This window comes from Zea mays, chromosome 3, assembly GCF_902167145.1.
Source record: "Zea mays cultivar B73 chromosome 3, Zm-B73-REFERENCE-NAM-5.0, whole genome shotgun sequence".
In the NCBI taxonomy this organism is placed as follows: domain Eukaryota; kingdom Viridiplantae; phylum Streptophyta; class Magnoliopsida; order Poales; family Poaceae; genus Zea; species Zea mays.
Window position 1 is genome coordinate 210693351 of NC_050098.1, and position 26739 is coordinate 210720089.

Here is a 26739-nt window from a genome sequence, read left to right on the forward strand (position 1 = left end):
TTATAGAAGACCCCCTAACAACCACAATTATATCCACGGTTGGATTATAATCTAACGGATCAGTATGTTCGTTTGCATGCTTACATATAAGCCTGATTGTACATTAGCCGTCAATAAAGATTGATAATCACTAGACCTATTTGTTTCAGCTTATAATATTTTTAAATTATATAATTTAGTTTAAATAATCTAAATGAAAAATAAATAGACAAATTATTAGACTCGAATATATTATGTGGAGGTAAGATTATCCTAATGTCATAAGCTACTCAACAAATGCGTATTTTATCTTATTCGGTAAAAAAGACCCATTATCTATGACAGCTTCAGAAGAAATTATCCACCATCGTCACTTATTAAACTAAAGACGTTTCATGTATTTTTCTTACTCCCCTCATACTAAAATCAATAATCAAAGTTTTAATAAACTTAGTTGTGAAACAACTACACCCAAACAATTTAAATTCCACTATATAATATATATATTATTTAATCTCATATATACAATCTATAAGCTCAAACAAATAGTGCAATAAACTGTGCCAGATTAGAGATGACAATGGGTAAATACCACATGTTATTATTATCTCATACCTATATCCACTACAAAAAATAACCCGGATCACCCATATTCACTGGTGTGTATGGATTTACCCCAATACTTATATCCATAAAGATTAGACATATATCATATATCGTAAGCATTATTCAACAAATATAATGAATTGCAAAATATACCAGCTACTAAACATTATTTCACGTCACGGGCTAACCACCCTCTGCATGAACCTGTTAGTGGAACCCTCACCATCAGACATGTGGCGCGTTCTCGTGACGGTAACACCACATTCTCTCACTTCGGAGCCCACAGACCTGGTCCAGCCGGGACCCGGGAATCGTGTAACAATCCTATGTCTCTCCCCTGTCCCCTCTCTCCACCGATGGAGGGAAAGAAGAAGGTCTTCCCCTCCCTCCCAAAACGGCATCAAAATTCTCCGCTGGGAAAAATCTGCAAAATTCTCCGCTTAGGAAAAAAAAGATTCGGAGCAATCCACCATCTGTTTACTCCTCGATTAAGGTGATAGAGTCATAGCGAGGGCTCTGAATTGGGATCCCAACAAAAGAATCAGACTTGGGTTGGGGCTTGCAGAGAAGGGAATGTCGACAACCATTGACGGGCTCGCGACGTCGAGTGAGTGCCAAATTGTGTTTGCTTCAAATATATGTTCTTGATGAAACCCTTATGCCTTGTGCTTTCTTGTTTCTTTGATGTTGGGGTTGGAGAGTGGGGGTGTCTCGCTACTTTGGTTCATTGGTTCAGTTGTAACTCCGCTTTTAGTGGATATAAATATTTCTTTCTGTTGGGTTAATATTGATTGTTGACTGCTGAGAACCTGATAATTGATTGACAAACTCAAAATAACAAATGTGTCCTTCAAAATTCCGGCACTTTGATTCAAAAAGATGAGAATATATCTTCTAAATTGATGCCCGCAGGAGGAGGCATTGAGTTACCTTGACCATGTGCTCCGGCCGTTCCACGAGACTCGAGGGAGTTTCCCCTGCCGTTACTTAGGGCCCGTTTGGCACAGCTCCAGCTCCTGATTCTAAGCGAGGATCTGGAGGAGCCGTGCCAAACGGGTATTTTTTTAAACTGATTCTCATGTGGAGCCGAAAGATCGGGAGTCGTTTTTGTGAATAAAGGTGGGATCTAAAAAAACCTGCTCCACCCTCCCTTAAAACAGCTCCTCAACCAACCAAATATGGACCTCCCCTTAAAGTTTGATCGAAATTACCCGCAATTGCCATTGGACAAAAACATAACGAGCTAATTTATGGATTAAACATTTGAGACCATTTTATGCACTACTATGATGGGAATATTTTATATGTTATTGTTTCATAATTTTTTTCCGTATATGCATCCTACTTATTGGTTTGTAACAAAGTTGAACTGCAAAGGGTAAAACAGATAATCGCCACAGACCACCAACTTTCAGAAGACAAGAATCAGTTTACTTGCCAAACGGTTTTAAAAATGATTCTGATTCTTTAGGAGAATCAGGAGGATCAGCTCCTCACGAGGATCAGGATCTGGAGCTAAATAAGCAGGAGCTGGAGCTTTACCAAACGGGCCCTTAGGCCTCCAACTCCATACCCAACCACTCCGAAAAATCCACATCCAACCGCTTATTGAAAATATCGGCAATCGCCTGGCAGGATGGAAAGGGAATCTACTAAACCGAGCTGGCCAGCTCACACTTGTGTCTTCTGTTCTATCCTCCATGCCCACCTACCAGTTATCGATTTTTCCTCTCACGGCCTGGTCACACAAACGTATTGATAAGATCTGTCGCTTCTTTCTTTGGAAAGGGAAGACTGAGTCAAATGGTGGTAACTGCCTCGTCGCATGGCCACTAGTTAGCAAGCCCAAAGACCTCGATGACTTGGGTGTTATCAACCTTGACAAGTTCGGACATGCCCTTTGCCTTCGCTGGCTTTGGAAGGAATGTACGAGAGAGCATCACCCATGGAAAGGTTTGGAAGTGCCTTGTAACCAGGTGGATAGATTGCTCTTTAGCGCCTCCACTACTGTCACTATCGGCGACGGTAACACGGCCATGTTCTGGCACGATAGTTGGCTCGACGGCATGGCTCCGAGGAATATAGCCCCGCACCTCTTCGAGCTAATCTCGAGAAAGAACAAATCAGTTGCCCGTTGTTGGGGCGAAGGCGAAGACGCTACCCTTCGCTCGACGCTTTCGTCGCCTCGCTACACCAATGAAGACCACGCCCGAGCGAGCCGAGAGCGCCGGCCGGATGATGACCGGCGCGGTCACCCTTCGTCCTCTCTATTGCAAGACGAAGGCAAGACTCCGACGAAGTCTGCTAGTCCCACGTCCTCATCGCGCCCGGAGGCCCATGTGGGATTCGGCCCACTGTAACGGGCCCCGCGCGGATAAGCTGTTACAGGCCTCATCTATAATAGCCTTTTCTGTAATGACGGTTTGTAACCTCCCCTTGTGGGAATATTCTGGGGATAGTCCGGGTACCCGAGGGCATAAACGTCCTTATCAGAGAACAGTGGACACTCGGGTACCCATAAATACCCCCGTACAGTGCCCTTTGAGAGGCCAGATTTACAGAGTTATTGCCATTCCCCGTCGAACTTTGGAAACACTCTCTCCACTCTCCCGTTGGATCCACTTGTCCAGAAAAGCAAGTACCAACACCCATGAGCTTAGTGGACAACATTGGATCAAAACAATGAGAAGTAAGATCACTTCCACTATTCAGATTGAGGAATTTGTTTCTCTTTGGACTAGACTCCAAGATTTCTAGCTGCAACTTGACTCACCGGGTACCATTGCCTGGAAATGGTCTCATGATGGCATCTTCTAAGTTATTTCGGCCTGCAGAGCACAGTTTATTGGTTCGTACAACCACCTTAATGCTAACTTTGCCTAGAAGGCACGTGCAGAACCAAAATGCAATTTTTTGCTTGGATTATTCTGCAGGATAAGCTCCTCACTGCCAACAATCTCGCCGCCCGGGGGTGGCCCCACCAGCCGTCTTGTGCCTTCTGCAACGGAACTCTTGAGGCTGGTATTCACCTTTGTCTACATTGCCCTTTTGCCCGTGCGGTGTGGAGCCAAATCCTGGTTTGGGAAGGTGTAAACATCCCTGCGTAGGCCGACCTTGTTTCCTCCGCCAACATTAGGGAGTGGTGGAAAGTCACGATTTCCCCACTCCCAAAACATCAGAAGCACTCGTTCAACGACATCGTGATTTGCACAATGTGGAACCTTTGGAAGGAGAGAAATCGTAGGATTTTCGAAAGCGTCACCCTTCCCCCGGTCCAAGTTACGTTGATAATTTAAGAAGATGTTTGGCAATTTAGGCGGGCTTTGCTTTCCATGTATTTTTTCATACAACTGTTAGCATAGAATTGTTTGTGTGTGGGACTGAGCCTCCCGTTGGGTGAGCTCGGGGGTGGCTTGTCCGGTCTCAGACCATTGTTTGTTCCCTCTAAACTCTTTTCCCTTAATTGATGGGCAGAGCTCCTGCCGTTTTCGTTCAAAAAAAGTTTCAACCCTTAGAGTCTGGTGCCTATGGATGACTTGTAGTCGTATTATATGGCAGCTTGCTAATTTGCCTACTGATTGTTATGACTATATACTGATTTCTGATTTCGATTTGGTTGATACACGAAACGGAATGCTAAAATAGTTTTTGGTACAGGTCAGGAGGGTAATGCACACAATGACGAAAAGAAAGAGTACAATTCTGATGAAGAGAACTCAGAAGGAGAAATGAAGCCCAAAAGGGTCTCTTTCAAGAAGAGAGCCGTTACTGTGGGGTATAAATTTAGGCATTCTTTATGGAGAAAGAGTAAAATGAAGAATGATAACCATGTAGCCTCAATAGATGACATAAGAGATGGTCAAGAGCTGGAGATTGTTGAAAGGTTCCGCGAGTGTTTAATCGACGAGGGCTTGTTGCCAGAACATCATGATGATTATCACATGATGTTGAGGTATTGCTACATCGCATTTGCTCATCTTAAGTTTCTTTGTTCTTCTCTCCTGTCAGATTCTTACTTTCTGCACAATATTTTTACATGCAAAAATCTCCTGGGAAGTTCATTTCCTTATTTGTTTTAACTTTTCTTTCTATGACTTCTACGTGTAGGTTCCTGAAAGCAAGGAAATTTAATATTGACAAAGCAAAGCAGATGTGGTCAGAGATGCTTAGATGGAGGAAGGAATTTGGTGCTGACGATATAGAGGTAAAGCTATTTATCAAATACACGAAAACATATACCCATGATATATGTTTTAAAATTATTTCTTTTTGTTTGATTTTAGAAGTCTAATATGGTTCTTTAGGAATTCGACTACACTGAATTAGATGAAGTTGTGAAGTACTATCCACAACTTTACCATGGTGTGGACAAAGGTGGAAGGCCTATTTACATAGAACTAATTGGGAAAGTTGATACCAACAAACTAGTGCAAATAACAACTATTGACCGTTATGTAAAATATCATGTGAAGGAGTTTGAGAGATGTCTCCAGATGAGGTTTCCAGCTTGTTCTATTGCTGCAAAAAGGCACATAGACTCATCTACTGCGATATTGGATGTGAAAGGCGTGGTATGTGGTTTTTATGTACAACATTTCCCTCAACAAACTTTTATTTTAGGGGGTTAGGGTAGCAATTAACTTGTTTTTGCAAATCAAGGGCCTAAAGAACTTCACAAAAGTTGCAAGAGAGCTAATTATGCGGTTGCAGAATATCAACAATAACAACTATCCAGAGGTATGTTATTCCCAACTTCAGTACTAGTTTTCCACTAGTCCCTCATTTCCCTGGTTATCTATTCTACCTTATGTAAATCAGTACATGGCTCTTCTTCAATTATCGCTGCTCATGAATTCACCATTTTTGTTTGAGCCTATACTGGGAAGTAATTTTCTAATGCGTTCCGAATGATCTTGCAGACCTTACAGCAACTGTGCATCATAAATGCTGGCCAAGGCTTCAAGATGTTATGGGGTACAATAAAATCATTTCTTGATCCAGAAACTGCTTCAAAAATTCATGTATGGCTGTTTATTGTTATGATCTTATCTTACTACGTAGTTTTTGGTTTATATGTACTGATTCTCACCAATCTTTTTCACATCAAGGTCCTTGGAAACAAGTACCAAACTAAATTACTTGAAATAATTGATGACAGGTTAGGATCTCAAATCCTGTTAACTGGTTTTCTGTTTGGATTCCATCCTAATGTTTCTCTATTCCATGTTTTCAGTGAACTACCAGAATTTCTTGGTGGCAAGTGCAGATGTGAAGAGTATGGAGGTTGTCTGAAATCAAATAAAGGCCCTTGGAAGGACCCTGAAATTGTTAAGGTATTTTCCTAGTGCTGTCCTAATCATCCTAACTAGTTGTCATGTTCTATATAATACTAAAATAAAAGGTTTCAATTCCCAGAAGGTTATCAATGGTGAGGCAAACTATGTTAGGCAAGTTATTGCTGTATCAAACATAAATCAAAAGGAAGTTAGTTGTACTGAACACTCAACTGTAAGCCTTCTTTACATGGATGTTACATGGAACATCTTTTTTGAGATTTCCACTATTTACCATATATAAACCTTTCCCCTTAGGAGGAAAAAGTCAACGATGCCTCTGTCGAATCTATTTCTGAGGTGGAAGATGTTTCTTCTTCAACGGCTTTAATGGATCACATCATAAGCCCTAATTTGACCTTTGTGGATGAGGCAAGTATCATTTTACTATTTGAGTATCTACACAATCAATGATAAGTGTGCTATCCTACAAGTTTTTTTACTTCAAATGATTCAGTTGAATATATAAATGCCTGCTTTTGGGTTACTATTTCTCAATGGTTGAACTCTTTATAATCTTTTTAATTAATCAATGTGATGATCGATAAATGTTTTGCTCTCGACAGTCAAAATTTCGAGGACATGCTTCCTCATCAGATGCTCCTCCCTTTATTAGGGGTAGCATCCCTGTTGCTAGCGAGGTCGTGGATGCATGCTCCAATCCAAGAAACAGCTCGATGCCTTCCAGCTCAGGTCTTTATGTAATCATGTCATTCATGGACTAGAATCCTATTGAGAAGTTCTGTTATTTGTGCTAACTGCATTGAGACGAACTACATACAAATACAATACTACACGTACTGAACAGTCTGTAAATCTAAAATAGTGGCGCATACTGGGCAATTTCGACTGGTTTTTATGATTATTATTAGGATAAGCTACTAGTTAGCTTACGAGTTAAATTGACTGATTCTTTATGCATGCTCCACCAGGTTCTTTCTCCTTGAGAAATATACCGGCAACATTGGGAGGACTTAAAACTCGAATTTTCAAGTGGCCAACAGTCTTAATCCTGAGCTTGTTGGCATTCCTCCACTCTGTCCTAAGTGTAGTGATCAAAAGGCTATCACAACAGGCCATCACATGTGACTTCCAAGGATATACAGGAAATGGCACCCTTACATCTGTATTGGCACGGCTTGGTGAATTGGAGGAGAAGGTACAGGCAATTGAAGCAAAGCCACCCCAAGTGCCATTTGAAAAGCAGGAATTGTTGCATACTTTCGTTAACCGCGTGGGTGTGTTGGAAGCTGAACTAATTTCTATGAAGAAGGTACTCTTGTTTTCTCATGTTGACCCTAGTTAGGTATCTTGAATTTTAAGTATATATGTTGTAGCTTTATTGTGAAGTAATAATATTTTTTCTCAGCCATGTCAGTTACATATATCCAAGAATTTGTTTGTTTACTAAATCTCTTGACATTTTTGTTGTACCAGAAGTCCATGGAACAATGAATAGAAAATGCTACTTTTGTCTGTACTGACATTTGTTTTTCTCGTGAGCAGGTCTTGTATGAGACATTGGTTCGGCAGGATGAGCTGCTTGCATATATTGACCAACAACGGACAGCCAAATTTTGTGTAAGTTACAACCGTTTGTATAGTTTGCATTTTCCTTTCAAGAGTGTATCATTCTAACGCTTCCCTTTTCTAGTCAATGGTACCAAGTACGAAATTTCATATTTGTGCATCCATCGTTTGTAGCGGCAGAAATTCTGCTTTTGAGTTGTGCTGGAGTATCGGCCACCTATTTTCTTCTATTCGGAGATGGCATGCTACTATTGTGGACGCAGAATACTTGCGAATATCTTCATATTTTGTTGCGGTGTAAAGAATTGCAATATATAGATAAAGATGGGATTGAAAAGGGTTGCTTCTCTTGACACCTTGTTTCAGCGAAAAAAAAGAGAGGAACGTTCGATATCTTGTGCACATTTTCAAGCAGATAAAGGCATAATTTTTCCCAGTATTTGGTGGAAGGTTCGAACTGTCTGTAACTCTATAGTGCATATGGTGTGTGTTTGTTTGGTGGCTGTGGATGGGGCTGGATTGTATATCTTGGCTGACACTGAGAGATAGACTGAGTGAAAAATGTCGGACCTTGCCCCTCGTCACGGAAATGAGAGGGAATTGAACTGGAACAAGGAACAATGAATTGTAAAATGTTTTGTAAATTCAGAATGTTTTCACTCTGGATCGCATAACCACCAAATGTATGACGATCTCGTACTATCCCTACTTGTTATTAAAGATGCGAGACCCTAATGACGTACTCTCACTTTAGACTATGCAACAAGCTAAGGCCCAACACGGAGACTAGTCGTTTGTTGTCAAATATCAGTATACAAGGTATGTTTTGTTGCTCGTAGATCTTGTCTGCCATCAAATGTGAGGTATCCCTCTAGAACGAGCGCTCGTTAATAGTTTCAGTGAAGCGCGCGAGTGCCAGATCCTCAGATTTTTCTTCATGACACGCTGCTGTACGGGGCTTCCGTGCTTGACTGTTGCAGCTGTAATACATAGAGACAAAAAATTATAGAAACAGTAGAAGTCAGTATAAATTAAAGCCACACAAATAGGAGTTTTCCACTTAGGTCATGTTTGGATACATAGAGATTAAGGAGAGAATAAATCCGCTACTAGTGAAAATTCTACTCAATCCACTCTAATATACCTTAATCCAAAAATAAATAAGGCCTTAGAGTATGTTCGGTAGAATGATTCTTAGCCGGATTGTTTATCTAATTCATATAATAAGGTTAGCTGGAACGATTTTTGAGTAATTTCGGGCACAAGCGAATAGACCCTTACGCAAGTTATATTCCAGACGGACCTTGGCTCCTGTTGTAGTGGTACAGAAGCTAGTGGTATTGGTTCTGTACGTGGAAAAGGTAGGCAAATAAAGCGCCTTGCATTTTACATACGCAAACAAAGCATCGTTTTGCTTCCGTATTTGATGGACACGTCTGGCACTGCGAACCATGAGTTCGGTTGGTTGAAAGAAGAAAGCTAAGTTTTCGTAGACTATCGCGGATCGAGTTTGTATGCTTCGACTCGGGTGTGATTTCGGACACGAATAGAGTGCGTTGGTATCCTAGAGCAAGTCCGATAGTTATCTCAGACTGTCTTTCTTAGAAGCGCGGAAAATAGGGGACACAAAACTATAGATGATACTATTTGACACAGTTTGAAACTTATGAAGACGTGATAGAGGATGTGATAGAGGATCTACCCAAGATAGTCTCAACAATTCTCTAAAACTTAAACTTACAAAGTAAAAAAAATATGCTTCTCCAATAATTCTTTAAATGGATTTGCTAAATTCAATTACTTGCTATCCAACCTCATTTACTCTTCATATTTGGCAACTCGATAGCAACTCTCTAAACGCAGTTGTCATCAATTTCTTCACAACTATGTGTTTATTTTTTTTCTTTCCCGCACAGTGAGGTAGCCAGGTCTAGTGTGCTCCTTTTTTATTTTCCGTGTAGCGAGACAACCAAATATGAGGAATTGTTGCAGACTAAGTTATTTTTTAATCCCAATAGCTATTTAGCAACTTGCTAAACATAACTTTAGGGAGTCTTTTTTCTAGAGAACTATTGAAACGTGATGGTGTGCGTCTTAATCACTTTAGATTACTGTATGTTGCTAGTATACACTAGTACAAAGAAATCTTATTGAGGCGGTTCGGAACTCATTTCGTTCACAACCACAAGTGCTACGGGCCAGCAAAAATGGTTATGTGCACAGGCAGATAACTGAGAACCGCCAGTGAAAACTTATTTAAGACAACCAGTATAAATCAATTTTTAATAATGATTGGGTTAAGAAAATTGTCAATATAAATTCTTTTTCAGAAAACATAAATAAGGTTTTAAAAATAGCTAAAATAATTATTTTAGTCGGGTGATTTGTACCGACGATCAATATATTATTTTTATCAGGTTTTAAAAATTTGCTAAAACAATTATTTTTATTTTGGTACTTTCTCTATCCGAGGTCGTTTGCAAAATTTTAAATGATTTGTACCGGTGGGTACTTAAAAAATCGCCGGTTGTACTAACGGTTTTCTTAAGGATCCGCTAGTGGAAATATACGATTTGCATTGGCGGTTCTTAAGTCAGGACGACCATTTTATTTTCACTGGCGCTCGATAACCGAAATTGTCTATAGAAATTAGTGCACACCATAGGCATAGAGTTGTTTTCTACTAATGATACTAGCAAAACATACTGTTGCAATGAAATTTAATACGTATATAAATCAGATCCTATTTATTTTATATGTGTTTAGTTGAAACCTTTCATCTATATATGTGTCACGGAGAATCACCTCGCCCATGGGTTCATGCATATATAGTCACATAGTGACATGTGGTAAGTATGCATTCATATATTGAGTTAATGTTTCTATATTAACAGTAACATAATTGAGCAAGTTTAGCTCTGTATTTGACATGAACTTCGACATGCTCAGGTTTCATGCATGTTCATATATAGTTTGCATAGTCGCTATATTGTTGGGTAGTATGAACTAAAAGTAACTAAAGACCATTAAAACATATTAACAAAGACCAAAATATCCCTTGCTGTAAGTATTTAATGAGGAGCACAGGCAATAATGAGAGGCAAATGCTGTCAGGAATAGATTTTTAGTCTCTTTTAGTCGCCCCCTAGAGACTAAAAAGGTTTAATTTCTTATTTAGTCTTTGTGTTTACAGTTTAGACCCTAAAAAACTAAAACAGAGAGACTAAAGTTTAGTCCTATGTAACCGAATATACCCTCTATAGCAATATAAACATTGCATGCAGAGGCACACAAGACAAGCGGAGGGTCACTTCCATGTTTTAGAAACTGCAAGGGCAGCTATCACTTGCACGCAAAGATCAATGGTTTTCCACTACAATCCCAGTTTGACTATGCAATGAATGCAGAACAGAATTTCCTCGTGCATATTCAGATCTGTATCTGACCTCAGGATCGAGGGACCATCGTGCGTGCGTCGATTGGTGCGGTGTCAGGTCAGTCCAAAGTCCAAACAAAGCAGCCGCGCACGGGCCACACGAGCCGTCTCGTCAAGTGGCCATTGGCCTGATGGATCCGGCAGCCATTATTATATATAGCTGTCTAGCGCCTATAGTAGGATTTGACCACCCGATTTCCCCGAATTGATGCTGCTCCCACATTTGACGCTTCCAAATCCAGCTCCGCCGTGGCCGTGCTTTGATTTCTGATTTCCGTATGGGGCAGTGGGAAAACTAGGCCTTCTTTTGATACCTACTACTAGGTGAATAGGTGATTACAGTACTCACCTCAACCAACCCTGCCGGACTCCTGTGCGTGGCCGTGGTTCGTACAAAGCTCAATAGATTCACATGAAATTCGTCAATTGTTTTCAGAAGCAAACCCTTGCTTAGTGCGTCTCCAGTGGCTAGCTATTTTACTAGCTAGATTCACTATCTTTGCTACGTGGATAGAAAATATGGGGAAAGACGAGAATAGCTAGCGACGAGCAAATAGATAGAATATTTCACGTATTCCAAGAAACTAAGTATATTATTTTTATTCTTCTCTCAGCTTTACATTAGCTAACTATTTGAGACAACTATTGTGGACACCTTTAGTTGTGAGCTGTTAGCCTGCACGTCAAACCATATTTTTTTTGTCGGCTCAATAAAAAGGCTGCCGTTTCGTTTGTGCTCCTAGCAAGCTGCTCGTCAACTTGGCGGCGAAGCATGCTAAAAACCATTCATTTGTAGTGCACACTCCTGTAGCCACTAACACTGCTCGATTCTGTTTTAAACAGTGAACTGAACTTGCCAATGCGGCACAAGAGACCCCCAGCTGTGGATGGAACACCGGAGGTTCAGTGTGCTGCCGATCTGTCAAAAACTGAATCATACATACATATATATATACTCTCTAGCTAGATTCAGATTCCGACGACGCCGGTACTGTACTGGCATAATAAGAAGAGTCGATGCATGTCTTATTCACAGATGAGATCATAGTGACTGTCAATTTCATGCAGCTTGCACCGTGACGTCGTCCTAAATTCGGTGGTTGTAATGTCAGGTTCTGTTGGTGGTCCAACTGAGGCAAGCCAAAGAACGGAGGCTATACATATATTCTGATATGCGTACGTCTCAACTCTCAAGTGGCAAATAAACCGGCCGGAACACCTATATATATATATATATATATATATATATATATATATATATATATATATATATATATATATATATATATATATATATATATATATAGGTTTCCTGAGGTCATAATTTGGGGGAGAAAAAGGTTAGACTTTTTTTAATTGTACTCCGAAGTAGCCCCTAGCGCTGGTCCTTTTGCAGTCTCAGGAAGTACAAGGAGGTATCACAAACTATAACTTGCTATTGCTAGGAAGGTAACACAACTTGGTACTCCCTCAGTTGCAAATCGTAAAATGTTTTATTTTATAGATATATTTATGTATCTAGATATATATAGGGCATGTCTAATTCATACCAAAACTACCTATGATGCATATATCTATGACATTTGATAATTCTTTAATTATAGTTTAGTGGCACCTTAATTCCATGGACTATATATATAGCATAAATAATCCTCTTGTGATAGTTCCAAAACAGTTGCGAAAAATATATATTCTAACTACATCTAGGTCTATGTATCTCAATCATGTACTCCCTCTGTCACACCCGGATTTTAGGGGTCCAAAACCCGGGCGCGAGCATAATCACCAGGTGTGCTGGGACCAAGTCTCACACATATGATGATTCATGGCACATGATCGAATGTCACAATTTTACTATATAACAGGAGTTCTATACAAAATAAATAGATAATTACATTATAAGGAGACAACGGTCCAGCAACCCAAAGTTGACTGGGAGACGACGACCTAGACCTCTCACGAACACATCGCAGCATCCTCCATGCGCCTCATCCTGCGGTACCTGATCTTGACCTGTGGGGGGTGTGAGACAGCAAGAGTGAGCTCACATGCGTTCATCGCTCAACAAGTTGTGGGGAATAATGTGCATGAACTCGCCAAAGGTGGGAGCTCACGTGAAGTGTAAGGCTTACCAAAGATGATGGTTAGAGCTGAGCATTGCTTTTAAAGTTGGTCAAAATTTTATTAGCAGTTACTAAGTATAAGTAAATACCAAACCCAATTAAGTAGTAGAACAGAAGTAACAACATCACCTGCGATGCAATGCATATGACAAATTGAATTTAGTTCCATAAATTAATCATCAGAGAGTCCTGAGCTGCTCATGACCGTGAGCTCGGCTAGTATACCAGTTTTACACTCTGCAGAGGTGGTACCCTTTACCCACAAGTCATGTTACCCATCTGCCAAGGGATCGCGACTTCCCATACACCTCTACCGAGGAGGCGAGACAGGGTAACACTACGAGGCCTTTACAAAGTTCCACTAGCTTCAGAAAACCCGCTACAGTTTATAGGAAGCTCCAATGCAGGGTTCTTGTCTGACCGCCATCGCAGCAAAATCATCCAAGGACCTCCCTACACTGACCACTCCCCTACTGCCCTTGCCCCTTTCGGGTAAGGTAGTCCTCCACTAGCTTTCCTAATTAGTCAGCCAAGGGCGTCCCATTAAACCCTTGTGGTGGCACGTGGTTCTCAAGTTAAGCTCTATGTTCCAATTAACATTAATGATCTTGACATGAACAGTAAATAATAACGGATAACTAAAATATAATCATGAATAATGTATCTTCATACCCAAAACCACATAAAGCACTAGCAAGTACTACCCAAAAAGTTCAGTGGTAAACAAGGCATAAGGATAGACAAACTGAGAGCACCTAGAGGGGGGGTGAATAGGTGATCCTGTGAAACTTAAACTTATAGCCACAAAAACTTGTTAAGTGTTAGCACAATAATCGCCAAGTGGCTAGAGAGGAGTCTCAACAAAACACAATACCACAAGAGATCAAACACAGAGATGACACAATGGTTTATCCCGTGGTTCGGCCAAGACCAACACTTGCCTACTCCACGTTGTGGCGTCCCAACGGACGAGGGTTGCAATCAACCCCTCTCAAGCGGTCCAAAGACCAACTTGAATACCACGGTGTTTTGCTTTGCCTTTCAATATCCCGTTTGCGAGGTATCTCCACAACTTGGAGCCTCTCGCCCTTACACAAGATGTTCACGAAGAATCACAGAGCAAGGGAGGGATTAGCAACTCATACACGACACAAAGATCACAGCGAATACGCACACGCAAAACCCAAACTTGAGCTCAAGAGACTAGCACACTAGAACGGAGCTCAAATCACTAGAATGTCGAACAAGTGCGCAAGAATGAAGTGTGAGTGATCAATGATGCTCAAAGGATGCTTGGTGTACTCCTACATGCGCCTAGGGGTCTCTTTTATAGCCCCAATGCAGCTAGGAGCCGTTGAGCACAAATCTGGAAAGCCATTCTTGCCTTCTGTCATCGGGGGCACCGGACAGTCCGGTGCACACCGGACACTGTCCGGTGCCCGATTTCCTTCCTTAAATAGCGAAGCCGACCGTTGGCAGACTTGGAGCCGTTGGCGCACCGGACATGTCCGGTGCACACCGGACAGTCCGGTGCCATCTTCTAGCCGTTGGCTCGGCCACGTGTCCCGCGTAGATTGCGCGGCCGACCGTTGGCTCACCGGACAGTCCGGTGTACACCGGACAGTCCGGTGAATTTTAGCCGTACGTCGCCGGTGAATTCCCGAGAGCGGCCAGTTCATTCGAGCCAGCCTGGCGCACCGGACACTGTCCGGTGCACCACCGGACAGTCCGGTGCTCCCAGACTCAGCAGATTCTTGGCTGCTCGAGCCAAGACATTTCCAATTGGATTTTACCTGTTTCCAGCACTTAGACACAATACATTAGTCCATAAAACAATGTACTAAGTCTGAGAAACATACCTTTATCCTTGATTTGTACTTTGTCCACCTTTTTACACTTAAGCACTTGTGTTGGGCACTTAAACCACCAAAATACTTAGAAATGGCCCAAGGGCACATTTCCCTTTCAATCTCCCCCTTTTTGGTGATTTATGCCAACACAATATAAAACAAGTAGAACAAGTACAAAATCAAATCAAATTAGAACTCAAAATTGTTTTGTTTCACTTTGACATATATGGATCACTCTATGCCACCACTTGGTTTGTTTTTGCAAATCCAACTCAAATTTCTATCTCTAAGTCAAATACACATGTTAAGACATAAAGAGAGTCATTCCAAAAGAAATTAATTCAAGATTTCAAAAACTCCCCTTTTTCCCATAATCAATACTTCTCCCCACAAGAAGCCAACTTTTGACAAGAGAGACAACAAAAGAGTTTTGACAAACCAAAAGCTCTATTCTACTGTTTTCAAAATCTCTCAAGTGGTAGCTGATCCATTTATCGCTTTGGCCTTTATTTTCTCCCCCTTTGGCATCAAGCACCAAAATGGGATCAATCTTGGCCCATTAACCCCATTGCCTCACCAAAATCTTCAACTAAGAGCAAATAGGCAATAAGAGTATAAAGATGAACTTGGAAGAGTTACTCTTTTCATCGGAGTGCAGTGGAAGTCTTGCCTTCTCCAAGTCCACCTTTTTCCCTTTTAATTATCCTTGGAGACTAAAACAACCAAACTCAAGTACATGGTTAGTCTCAAAGGGTCAAGTTGTAGCACAGCTCCCCCTAAATATGTGCATCACTTGCAAACAGGACTTGTGAGGTCTAGGGAGTGTTTGTACAACTTGAGCACCACAATAAGCAACAAAATGCAGAATCATGATCAAAAGCATAGACACATGTATGCTACATTTCAATCCAAGTTCCGCGAATCTAAGATATTGAGCTCACTACGCAGCCTGCAAAAGGTCTTCTCATCTAGAGGCTTGGTAAATATATCGGCTAGCTGGTTCTCGGTGCTAACATGAAACACTTCGATATCCCCCTTTTGCTGGTGGTCTCTCAAAAAGTGATGCCGGATGTCAATGTGCTTTGTGCGGCTGTGTTCAACAGGATTTTCCGCCATGCGGATAGCACTCTCATTGTCACATAGGAGTGGGACTTTGCTCAGATTGTAGCCAAAGTCCCGAAGGGTTTGCCTCATCCAAAGTAGCTGCGCACAACACTGTCCTGCGGCAACATACTCGGCCTCAGCGGTGGATAGGGCAACGGAGGTTTGTTTCTTAGAGTTCCATGACACCAGGGACCTTCCTAAGAATTGGCACGTCCCTGATGTACTCTTCCTATCGACCTTACATCCAGCATAGTCGGAATCTGAGTATCCAACCAAGTCAAAGGTAGACCCCTTTGGATACCAGAGCCCGAAGCAGGACGTAGCAACCAAATATCTAAGAATTCGCTTCACCGCCACTAAGTGACACTCCTTAGGATCGGATTGAAATCTAGCACACATGCATACGCTAAGCATAATATCCGGTCTACTAGCACATAAATAAAGTAAAGACCCTATCATTGACCGGTATGCTTTTTGATCAACGGACTTACCTCCTTTGTTGAGGTCGGTGTGTCCGTCGGTCCCCATCGGAGTCTTTGCGGGCTTGGCGTCCTTCATCCCAAACCGCTTTAGCAGATCTTGCGTGTACTTCGTTTGGGAGATGAAGGTGCCGTCTTTGAGTTGCTTCACTTGGAACCCAAGGAAGTAGTTCAACTCGCCCATCATCGACATCTCGAATTTCTGCGTCATCACTCTGTTAAACTCTTCACAAGACTTTTGGTTAGTAGAACCAAATATTATGTCATCGACATAAATTTGGCACACAAACAAATCACCATCACATGTCTTAGTAAAAAGAGTTGGATCGGCTTTCCCAACCTTGAAAGCATTAACAATTAGAAAGTCTCTAAGGCATTCATACCATGCTCTTGGGGCTTGCTTAAGTCCATAGAGCGCCTTAGAGAGCTTACACACGTGGTCGGGGTACCGTTCATCCTCGAAGCCAGGGGGTTGCTCCACGTACACCTCCTCCTTGATTGGCCCGTTGAGGAAAGCGCTCTTCACATCCATTTGGAACAACCTGAAGGAATGGTGAGCGGCATATGCTAGCAAGATACGAATTGATTCTAGCCTAGCCACAGGAGCAAACGTCTCCTCAAAGTCCAAACCTGCGACTTGGGCATAACCTTTTGCCACAAGTCGAGCCTTGTTCCTCGTCACCACCCCGTGCTCGTCCTGTTTGTTGCGGAATACCCACTTGGTTCCCACAACGTTTTGCTTGGGACGAGGCACCAGTGTCCAAACTTCATTGCACTTGAAGTTGTTGAGTTCCTCCTGCATGGCTAACACCCAGTCCGGATCTAGCAAGGCCTCTTCTACCCTGAAAGGCTCAATAGAAGAGACAAAGGAGTAATGCTCACAAAAATTAACTAATCGAGATCGAGTAGTTACTCCCTTGCTAATATCACCCAGAATTTGGTCGACAGGATGATCCCTTTGAATCATCGCTCGAACTTGGGTTGGTGGTGCCGGTTGCGCTTCTTCCTCCATCACATGATCGTCTTGTGCTCCCCCTTGATCACACGCCTCTCGTTGATGAACCTGTTCATCGTCTTGAGTTGGGGGATGCACCAAAGTTGAGGAAGAAGGTTGATCTTGCTCCTTTTGTTCCTGTGGTCGTATATCACCAATCGCCATGGTTCGTATAGCGGCCGTCGGAACATCTTCTTCATCTACATCATCAAGATCAACAGCTTGCTCTCTTGGAGAGCCATTAGTCTCATCAAATACAACGTCGCTAGAGACTTCAACCAATCCCGATGATTTGTTGAAGACTCTATACGCCTTTGTATTTGAGTCATAACCTAACAAAAACCCTTCTACGGCTTTGGGAGCAAACTTAGAATTTCTACCCTTCTTCACTAGAATGTAGCATTTGCTCCCAAATACACGAAAGTAAGATACATTGGGTTTGTTACCGGTTAGAAGCTCATACGACGTCTTCTTGAGGAGGTGGTGAAGGTAGACCCTGTTGATGGCGTGGCAAGCCGTGTTGACGGCTTCCGACCAAAAACGCTCGGGGGTCTTGAATTCTCCAAGCATCGTCCTCGCCATATCGATTAGTGTCCTGTTCTTCCTCTCTACCACACCATTTTGCTGTGGTGTATAGGGAGCGGAGAACTCGTGCTTGATCCCTTCCTCCTCAAGGAACTCCTCCACTTGAAGGTTCTTGAACTCGGACCCGTTGTCGCTCCTTATCTTCTTCACTTTGAGCTCAAACTCATTTTGAGCTTTCCTTAGGAAGCGCTTGAGGGTCCCTTGGGTTTCAGACTTATCCTGCAAAAAGAACACCCAAGTGAAGCGGGAAAAGTCATCAACGATAACTAGACCATACTTACTTCCTCCTATGCTCAGATAGGCGACGGGTCCGAAGAGGTCCATATGTAGCAGCTCCAGGGGTCTTGATGTTGTCATCACATTTTTGGTGTGATGAGAGCCTCCCACCTGTTTCCCTGCTTGACAAGCTGCACAAGGTCTATCTTTTTCGAAATGAACATTGGTTAGACCTATCACGTGTTCTCCCTTTAGAAGCTTGTGGAGGTTCTTCATCCCCACATGTGCTAAGCGGCGATGCCACAGCCAGCCCATGCAAGTCTTAGCCATTAAGCATGCATCTAGACCGGCCTCTTCTTTTGCAAAATCAACTAAGTAAAGCTTGCCGTCTAGAATACCCTTAAAAGCTAGTGAACCATCACATCTTCTAAAGACAGACACATCTACATTTGTAAACAAACAGTTATATCCCATATTGCATAATTGACTAACAGATAGCAAATTATATCCAAGAGACTACTAAAAACACATTAGAGATAGAGTGCTCATTTGAGATTGCAATTTTACCTAACCCTTTTACCTTGCCTTGATTCCCATCACCGAATATTATTGAATCTTGGGAATCTTTATTCTTGACGTAGGAGGTGAACATCTTCTTCTCCCCCGTCATATGGTTTGTGCATCCGCTGTCAATAATCCAGCTTGAACCCCCGGATGCATAAACCTGCAAGGCAAATTTAGGCTTGGGTCTTAGGTACCCAACTCATGTTGGGTCCTGCAAGGTTAGCACAAATATCCTTAGGGACCCAAATGCAAGTTTTGTCTCCCTTGCATCTTGCCCCTAATTTTCTAGCAACTATCTTCCTATCCTTTCTACAAATAGCAAAAGAAGCATTTAAAGCATGATATATTGTAGAAGGTTCATTAACTTTCCTAGTAACATTCACGACATTTCTCCTAGGCATATTATCATTTCTCCTACCAACATTTCTATCATGCACATAAGAAGAACTAGAAGCAAACATTGCATGAGAATCAAAGGCATTATATTCATTACAACTCCTATAAGCATTTCTAGGTTGTCTCCTATCATGGTACATAAAGGCATGGTTCTTTTGCACACTACTAGCCATAGGGGCCTTCCCTTTCTCCTTGGCGGAGATGGGAGCCTTATGGCTTGTCAAGTTCTTGGCTTCCTTCTTGTAGCCAAGTCCATCCTTAATTGAGGGGTGTCTACCAATTGTGTAGGCATCCCTCGCAAATTTTAGCTTATCAAAATTACTCTTGCTAGTCTTAAGTTGAGCATTAAGACTAGCCAATTCATCATTAAGTTTGGAAATTGAAACTAGGTGTTCACTACAAGCATCAATGTCAAAATCTTTACACCTATTACAGGTTTCAACAATTTCTACACGAGAATTAGATTTACTAGCTACTTCTAGTCTAGCATTTAAATCATCATTAAAACTCTTTAACTTAGCAATAGTTTCATGACAAGAAGATAGTTCACTAGAGAGCATTTCATTTCTCTTAATTTCTAGAGCAAGAGATTTCTGAGCTTCTACAAATTTATCATGTTCTTCATACAACAAATCCTCTTGCTTTTCTAAAAGTATATTCCTATCATTCAAGGCATCAATCAATTCATTAATTTTGTCTACCTTGGTTCTATCTAATCCCTTGAATAAGCATGAGTAATCTATCTCATCATCATCACTAGACTCATCCTCACTTGAAGAAGCATAAGTACTAGTATTATGAGTGCTTACTTTCTTCTCCCTTGCCATGAGGCAAGTGTGTCGCTCGTTGGGGAAGAGGGATGACTTGTTGAAGGCGGTGGCGGCGAGTCCTTCATTGTCGGAGTCGGACGAAGAGCAGTCCGAATCCCACTCCTTGCCAAGATGAGCCTCGCCCTTTGCCTTCTTATAGTTCTTCTTTTTCTCCCTCTTGTTCCCTTGATCCTGATCACTATCATTGTCGGGACAGTTAGCAATAAAATGACCAAGCTTACCGCATTTGAAGCATGAGCGCTTCCCCTTGGCTTTGGTCTTGCTTGGCTATCCCTTGCGACCTTTAAGCACCGTCTTGAATCTTTTGATGATGAGAGCCATCTCTTCATCATTAAGTCCGGCCGCCTCAATCTGTGCCACCTTGCTAGGTAGCGCCTCCTTGCTTCGTGTTGCCTTGAAAGCAAGGGGTTGCGGCTCGTTGATCGGACCATTCAAGGCGTCGTCCACGTACCTCGCCTCCTTGATCATCATTCGCCCGCTAACGAATTTCCCAAGAACTTCTTCGGGCGACATCTTGATGTACCTGGGATTTTCACGTATATTGTTTACCAAATGAGGATCAAGAATGGTAAATGACCTTAGCATTAGGCGGACGACGTCGTGGTCCGTCCATCGCGTGCTCCCGTAGCTCCTTATTTTGTTGATGAGGGTCTTGAGCCGATTGTATGTTTGTGTCGGCTCCTCGCCCCTTATCATCGCGAACCGTCCAAGCTCGCCCTCCACCAACTCCATTTTGGTGAGCAAGGTGACATCATTCCCCTCATGAGAGATCTTGAGGGTGTCCCAGATCTGCTTGGCATTGTCCAAGCCGCTCACCTTATGGTACTCGTCCCTGCACAAAGAGGCTAGCAACATAGTAGTAGCTTGTGCATTTTTATGAATCTGATCATTAATAAACATGGGACTATCCGTACTATCAAAGTGCATTCCACTTTCTACAATCTCCCATATGCTAGGATGGAGAGAGAACAAGTGACTACGCATTTTGTGACTCCAAAATCCGTAGTCCTCTCCATCAAAATGAGGAGGTTTACCAAGTGGAATAGATAATAAATGAGCATTAGTACTTTGAGGAACACGAGAGTAATCAAAAGAAAAGTTCGAATTGACCGGTTTCTTTCTCTCGTATTCGTTGTGGTCGTCGTCCTTTTGGGAGGAAGTAGACTCATCGCTGTCGTAGTAGACGATCTCCTTGACGCGTCTTGTCTTCTTCTTCTTCCCATCTTTGCGTCTGTGGCCCGAGCCCGAGTCGTTGGACTTGTCATCCCTTGGCTCGTTGACGAATGACTCCTTCTCCTTGTCGTTGATCACGATTCCCTTCCCTTTAGGATCCATCTCTTCGGGCGGTTAGTCCCTTTGTGAAGAGAACGACTCTGATACCAATTGAGAGCACCTAGAGGGGGGGGGTGTGAATAGGTGATCCTGTGAAACTTAAACTTATAGCCACAAAAACTTGTTAAGTGTTAGCACAATAATCGCCAAGTGGCTAGAGAGGAGTCTCAACAAAACACAATACCACAAGAGATCAAACACAGAGATGACACAGTGGTTTATCCCGTGGTTCGGCCAAGACCAACACTTGCCTACTCCACGTTGTGGCGTCCCAACGGACGAGGGTTGCAATCAACCCCTCTCAAGCGGTCCAAAGACCAACTTGAATACCACGGTGTTTTGCTTTGCCTTTCAATATCCCGTTTGCGAGGTATCTCCACAACTTGGAGCCTCTCGCCCTTACACAAGATGTTCACGAAGAATCACAGAGCAAGGGAGGGATTAGCAACTCATACACGACACAAAGATCACAGCGAATACGCACACGCAAAACCCAGACTTGAGCTCAAGAGACTAGCACACTAGAACGGAGCTCAAATCACTAGAATGTCGAACAAGTGCGCAAGAATGAAGTGTGAGTGATCAATGATGCTCAAAGGATGCTTGGTGTACTCCTACATGCGCCTAGGGGTCTCTTTTATAGCCCCAATGCAGCTAGGAGCCGTTGAGCACAAATCTGGAAAGCCATTCTTGCCTTCTGTCATCGGGGGCACCGGACAGTCCGGTGCACACCGGACACTGTCCGGTGCCCGATTTCCTTCCTTAAATAGCGAAGCCGACCGTTGGCAGACTTGGAGCCGTTGGCGCACCGGACATGTCCGGTGCACACCGGACAGTCAGGTGCCATCTTCTAGCCGTTGGCTCGGCCACGTGTCCCGCGCAGATTGCGCGGCCGACCGTTGGCCCGGCCGACCGTTGGCTCACCGGACAGTCCGGTGTACACCGGACAGTCCGGTGAATTTTAGTCGTACGTCGCCGGTGAATTCCCGAGAGCGGCCAGTTCGCTCGAGCCAGCCTGGCGCACCGGGCACTGTCCGGTGCACCACCGGACACTGTCCGGTGCACCACCGGACAGTCCGGTGCTCCCAGACTCAGCAGATTCTTGGCTGCTCGAGCCAAGACATTTCCAATTGGATTTTACCTGTTTCCAGCACTTAGACACAATACATTAGTCCATAAAACAATGTACTAAGTGTGAGAAACATACCTTTATCCTTGATTGGTACTTTGTCCACCTTTTTACACTTAAGCACTTGTGTTGGGCACTTAAACCACCAAAATACTTAGAAATGGCCCAATGACACATTTCCCTTTCACAAACTAGGGTAACCTATTAGGTCCCATCAAAATTAACCTATGCAGATCATTATGATTAATTAGGACATGGGTGGGTAAAAGAAGTGATCAAGGGCACAACTTGCCTGGGACTTGAGATTCCAGGTACCAACTTGCTCTTTAGATGACACGTGTCCTCGCGCTAGTCGTAGCAATACAAACAAACATGGTATAGATAAAATGAACATCACATCAAACATAAGATCAAACTGCATAATAATAACCTATGCGCTGCTACGAGACTAACGCAACTCGAACGGATCAAATCGGAGTTAAAACGGAGGAGTTATGAATTTCCTAAGGTTTTATGGATTTGATATAAGATTAGTTAGGAAATAAATTTTAAAGTGGCTTTCATGACGAATAAGTGGTACTAATTGATAAACCATAATATTATAAAATTATAGAAATTGGGATGGGTCAATTCGGAGTTCATATGAATTTTCTATGATTTATACAAGTTTCTACCATTATTTTCGTATTAAAAATGATTTTAAAATGAATTTCCTTGATTTTATTCGCTAACTGGTCGGCGCGCCAAATTCGGAGAAGCCCAGGGGCTAACACGTAAATTTTCTAAGACTCAGTGAACATCGCCCATGGACGGCGGGTTGATTTTTAAGAAAGCCAGGGGTTCTTTAGAAAGAAAGCCAGGGCGAAGGGGTATCGTTGATTCAGAGCCGTCCGATTCATTCCGGATGGTCCAGATTACATATGTGAAGGGGTACACAAAGTTCTAATCCTGAACCCACAACTCCAATCCAACGGACCTTATCCATCCTCAATCCTGCCCGTGGATCTATCCATCTACGGCCTGGATTCAACCTCCGAATGGGTAAGTTACCTTCTAATCCTGGACGTCCGCATTTGATCCAACGGTTCTAAGCTTTCTTCCCCACCAACCACGAGCAGTGTCACCGCCGCCAGGTTCACACGGCGGAGCATCACCGGTGAGCAGTGCTCCGGCACCCAGGTGCCCCAGCTAGGCTACGAGTCTATGCTAAACAGAGCGGAGGGTATGAAGAACTTAATGGAGTGCACCATACCGGTTATCGTAGCGTCTGCAGTGTTGTCCACGCCGCGGCACGGATCCACGACATGGTCGCCACCGCGGCGAGAAATTGCCGCCCTTCCGATCACCCACGAGCTTGGCGGCCTCATCGAACACACTCGGGGTTCACCAGCGAACGCCCCCGAACGCGCCGTGCGTGCCCAACCAGTACGGAGATGAGGGACGCCGGTGGCGAATCCCGCGCCCGACCTTGACCCGCGCGGCTCCAGAGTCCGCGGTTGAGGTCAGCTCGAGCCTTGAGCTGGAAGTACGGGCACGGTCACGGTCACGGATCTATCTTATAGGGCATGGGGGAACCCGGTGACCAAGGGTTGTTGAAACGGTCGCCGAGATCACAGGGGCGAGCACGCCATGCGCGGACCAAGCGATTGGAACCGAAGTCCTAGCGGCGGGTTCGGTGTTTCTGTTAGGGGGGTTGGGGATGATCCTGACGAGCGGGTCCCATGGATGGGCGAGACGAGCAAGCGCCAGCAGGCATCGCGCAGCACACGGCGAGATCATCGCGCGGATTCCGGTGAGGTTTGTTACGGTGAAGGAGACGCATCAGACAATCGGGCCCCATATGTCATTGTCATCGCGCGCACAACGTCAAGCGCCCGACCCGCGAGTCCCACCTTTCAGTGGCCACAGGAGCGCGCGTGGTGGGGTGTTGGGCAGTGGGGCATTGTTGCCAGCGTCAGGGAGAATGGCGGGCTGGCGAGGTGAGGGGGAAGATGGGCTGAATTGTGCATGAGCGGCCCAGGTTAGTGTTTTTCTTTTATTCTTTTATCTTTTCTGTTTTCTTTTCAAATTCAGTTCAAATTCAAACATGTTTTGAACTTCAACTTTTCAAGTGTCACAATAATTCCCAATCTATTGTTTACAATATTATTTTTTTCTATCCTTTTCCTTGTCATCTATTTACCAAAGGAATAAATGGTTCCATAAATTGTTTTCTTTCTCATTTAGAAAAATAGTACTTTGAATGTGGAATGAGAAGTAAAAGTTACTTCAAAATTAGATATTCATGTAAATAAATGCTTATGGTGCATCATTTAATGATATGCACAATTATTTAGTTGAATAGAAACCTTTCTATATATTTTTTTTATAAATTAATTCTCAGTTTCAAAATTCAGTCCTCAACATTCATTACTCAAGTATAAGTTGAGATATTTGAACTTACTATTTTATTTATATATTTATTTATTGTCTTATGCAAATTTTGGGCTTTACACCCTCTGTTCCAAACTTTAAGGTGGTTTGGTTTTTTAGATATATTGTTTTTATTATAGATCTAGACTATTATGTATCAAGTATATAGTAAAATTAAGCTACGTATTTAGAAGAGAGAGAAAAACTAAATCATCTTATAATTTAAAATAAAAGAAATACTACAACAATTGACATCAACATTGCCTTCTCACTTGCAGATGGCTTTCAAAGTTCAAACAGGCTTTATTTTGAGCAGAGTTCTAGACTATTTGGGAGGGAGAATAATTGCATTGATATAATTAAATCGTTCGATACAGAATTATTGGATTCAAAATATACAGGATCAGAAGAAAACATCTATATGGGAGAAATCTCGTTTCATATGTTTTAGTCTAGTTCTCCCACTCACCATTTCTTTTCCCGCAAATAGGCTTGATCAAACTAATTAAGCTATTAAAATAGCTTCATCATTTCACAAATGAAAAATGAGACTTCATTCTCAGAATCTTCTCCACATCTGCACCTTATTCTCCATGATATGCATTTCGCCATTGCACTACATCTTTCAACTATTATTTTTTTTTAAAAAAAGATAAAGTCCCCTATATAGCGTATACAAATATATATATTATGCATTTGCGGGTGACCCACAGATATAAGAATACTGCACAGAAGCATAAAGTCACAATATTCTCTGCAGCTGTGAGCCAACAAATCGTGTGGAAACTAGGGCCGCCAATGACTAATGTGATTCATTGAAGAACTGCTAGCTGGAAGGGTCGCTATACCGGGGGTCAAAAGGCAATTTTGAATGGAGCCCTGCCTGTGAATTATATATGCATGCATGATATATACACGCTAGCTTTTTCATATGGCGTGATCGTGAAACAGGCTAGGTACTACGGGTATATAGTGCGCATGCAACTAGCTAGAAGCTTTGCACCTAGTGAACACTCTCGTCTATAAACAACCGCCAATTAATATAAGCAGCAGCTAGCACAATATATAGGAGAATCCTGAAAGCAGCACAGCTCTAACTTGCACCAACGAAAGCATATGCCCTTTTCCATATACCTCCTACCATTTTAGTATCTGCTACGGCTTCAATTCATTGCCACAAGTTGGTAGTAGTATGAATCATGTGAAACGAATCGAACCTGCAAGCTGCAGCTTAACTAATCTCAATAAAAGTCAGGAAGATGAGTCGAGCATATTTCTTACCACCGTGATCGATAGTCCCTCTCAGCAACAGTATATATTCTTGTTTGTAACTTGTAGGCAACAGGTTTGGTTTCAGCCACAAAAATATGTATGGTTGGCTACAAAGATTATTTAGTTTTTAGCATCGATCGCTAATTTGTTCTAGTCATAACAATTAGGATTCTATTTATTTTTAAGGTCTTTTTGGTTCCTTTAGTCGAGGACCAAAGTTTAGTTCCTAAATTAGGGACTAAAAGTTCAGAACTCATTAAATAACTTGTGGGAAGACTAAAATGTTCTTTATCTCTGTTGTCACTAACCTTTTCCACGAGAACCAAAATAAATGAGGTGCAAATGGTAAAAGCAATATGGTTTAGTCCTTTTTAGTCACATATTAAGTGATTAGAGACTAAAGTAGTTTAGTCTACAGATGTCTAAACAGATCGGGGCTATCAGACGGTCTGTGGCATGACACCATTTTAGCACACACGAGCATGACCCGGCTTGGCCCAATCACTATATCAGTCGAGCCCGTTGGCCACTAGGCCCGTGCCAGTCCAACCCAATCACCATGTCGTGTC

At 42.6% G+C, this 26739-nt stretch overlaps 1 protein-coding gene across 8 annotated transcripts; it reads left to right on the plus strand.

Annotated features, from left to right (window-relative positions):
* The first annotated feature begins 880 nt into the window (after positions 1-880).
* LOC109944886 (phosphatidylinositol/phosphatidylcholine transfer protein SFH6) lies at positions 881-8122 on the plus strand. Of its 8 annotated transcripts, none has more exons than XM_020550495.3 (14): positions 881-1192; positions 4243-4537; positions 4693-4789; positions 4890-5156; positions 5245-5322; positions 5505-5606; positions 5694-5743; positions 5819-5918; positions 6001-6093; positions 6177-6290; positions 6485-6611; positions 6851-7191; positions 7425-7499; positions 7573-8122. In XM_020550495.3, the coding sequence occupies exons 1-14, from the start codon at positions 1159-1161 to the stop codon at positions 7747-7749; spliced, it is 1950 nt and encodes a 649-aa protein (XP_020406084.1). In that variant the 5' UTR covers positions 881-1158; the 3' UTR covers positions 7750-8122. The 8 variants fall into 8 exon arrangements, with proteins under 8 accessions (XP_020406084.1, XP_020406087.1, XP_020406088.1 ...); XM_020550498.2 differs by having other exon boundaries at positions 7623-8122; XM_020550499.2 differs by having other exon boundaries at positions 7629-8122.
* Positions 8123-26739: the final 18617 nt, after the last annotated feature.

Coding starts and splice junctions, on each gene's coding strand:
- LOC109944886 (XM_020550495.3), top strand. CDS start 1,159: ATGTCGACAACCATTGACGGGCTCGCGACGTCGA. Junction 1,193..4,242: donor TGACGGGCTCGCGACGTCGA/GTGAGTGCCAAA, acceptor TTTTTGGTACAG/GTCAGGAGGGTAATGCACAC. Junction 7,500..7,572: donor AACGGACAGCCAAATTTTGT/GTAAGTTACAAC, acceptor TCCCTTTTCTAG/TCAATGGTACCAAGTACGAA.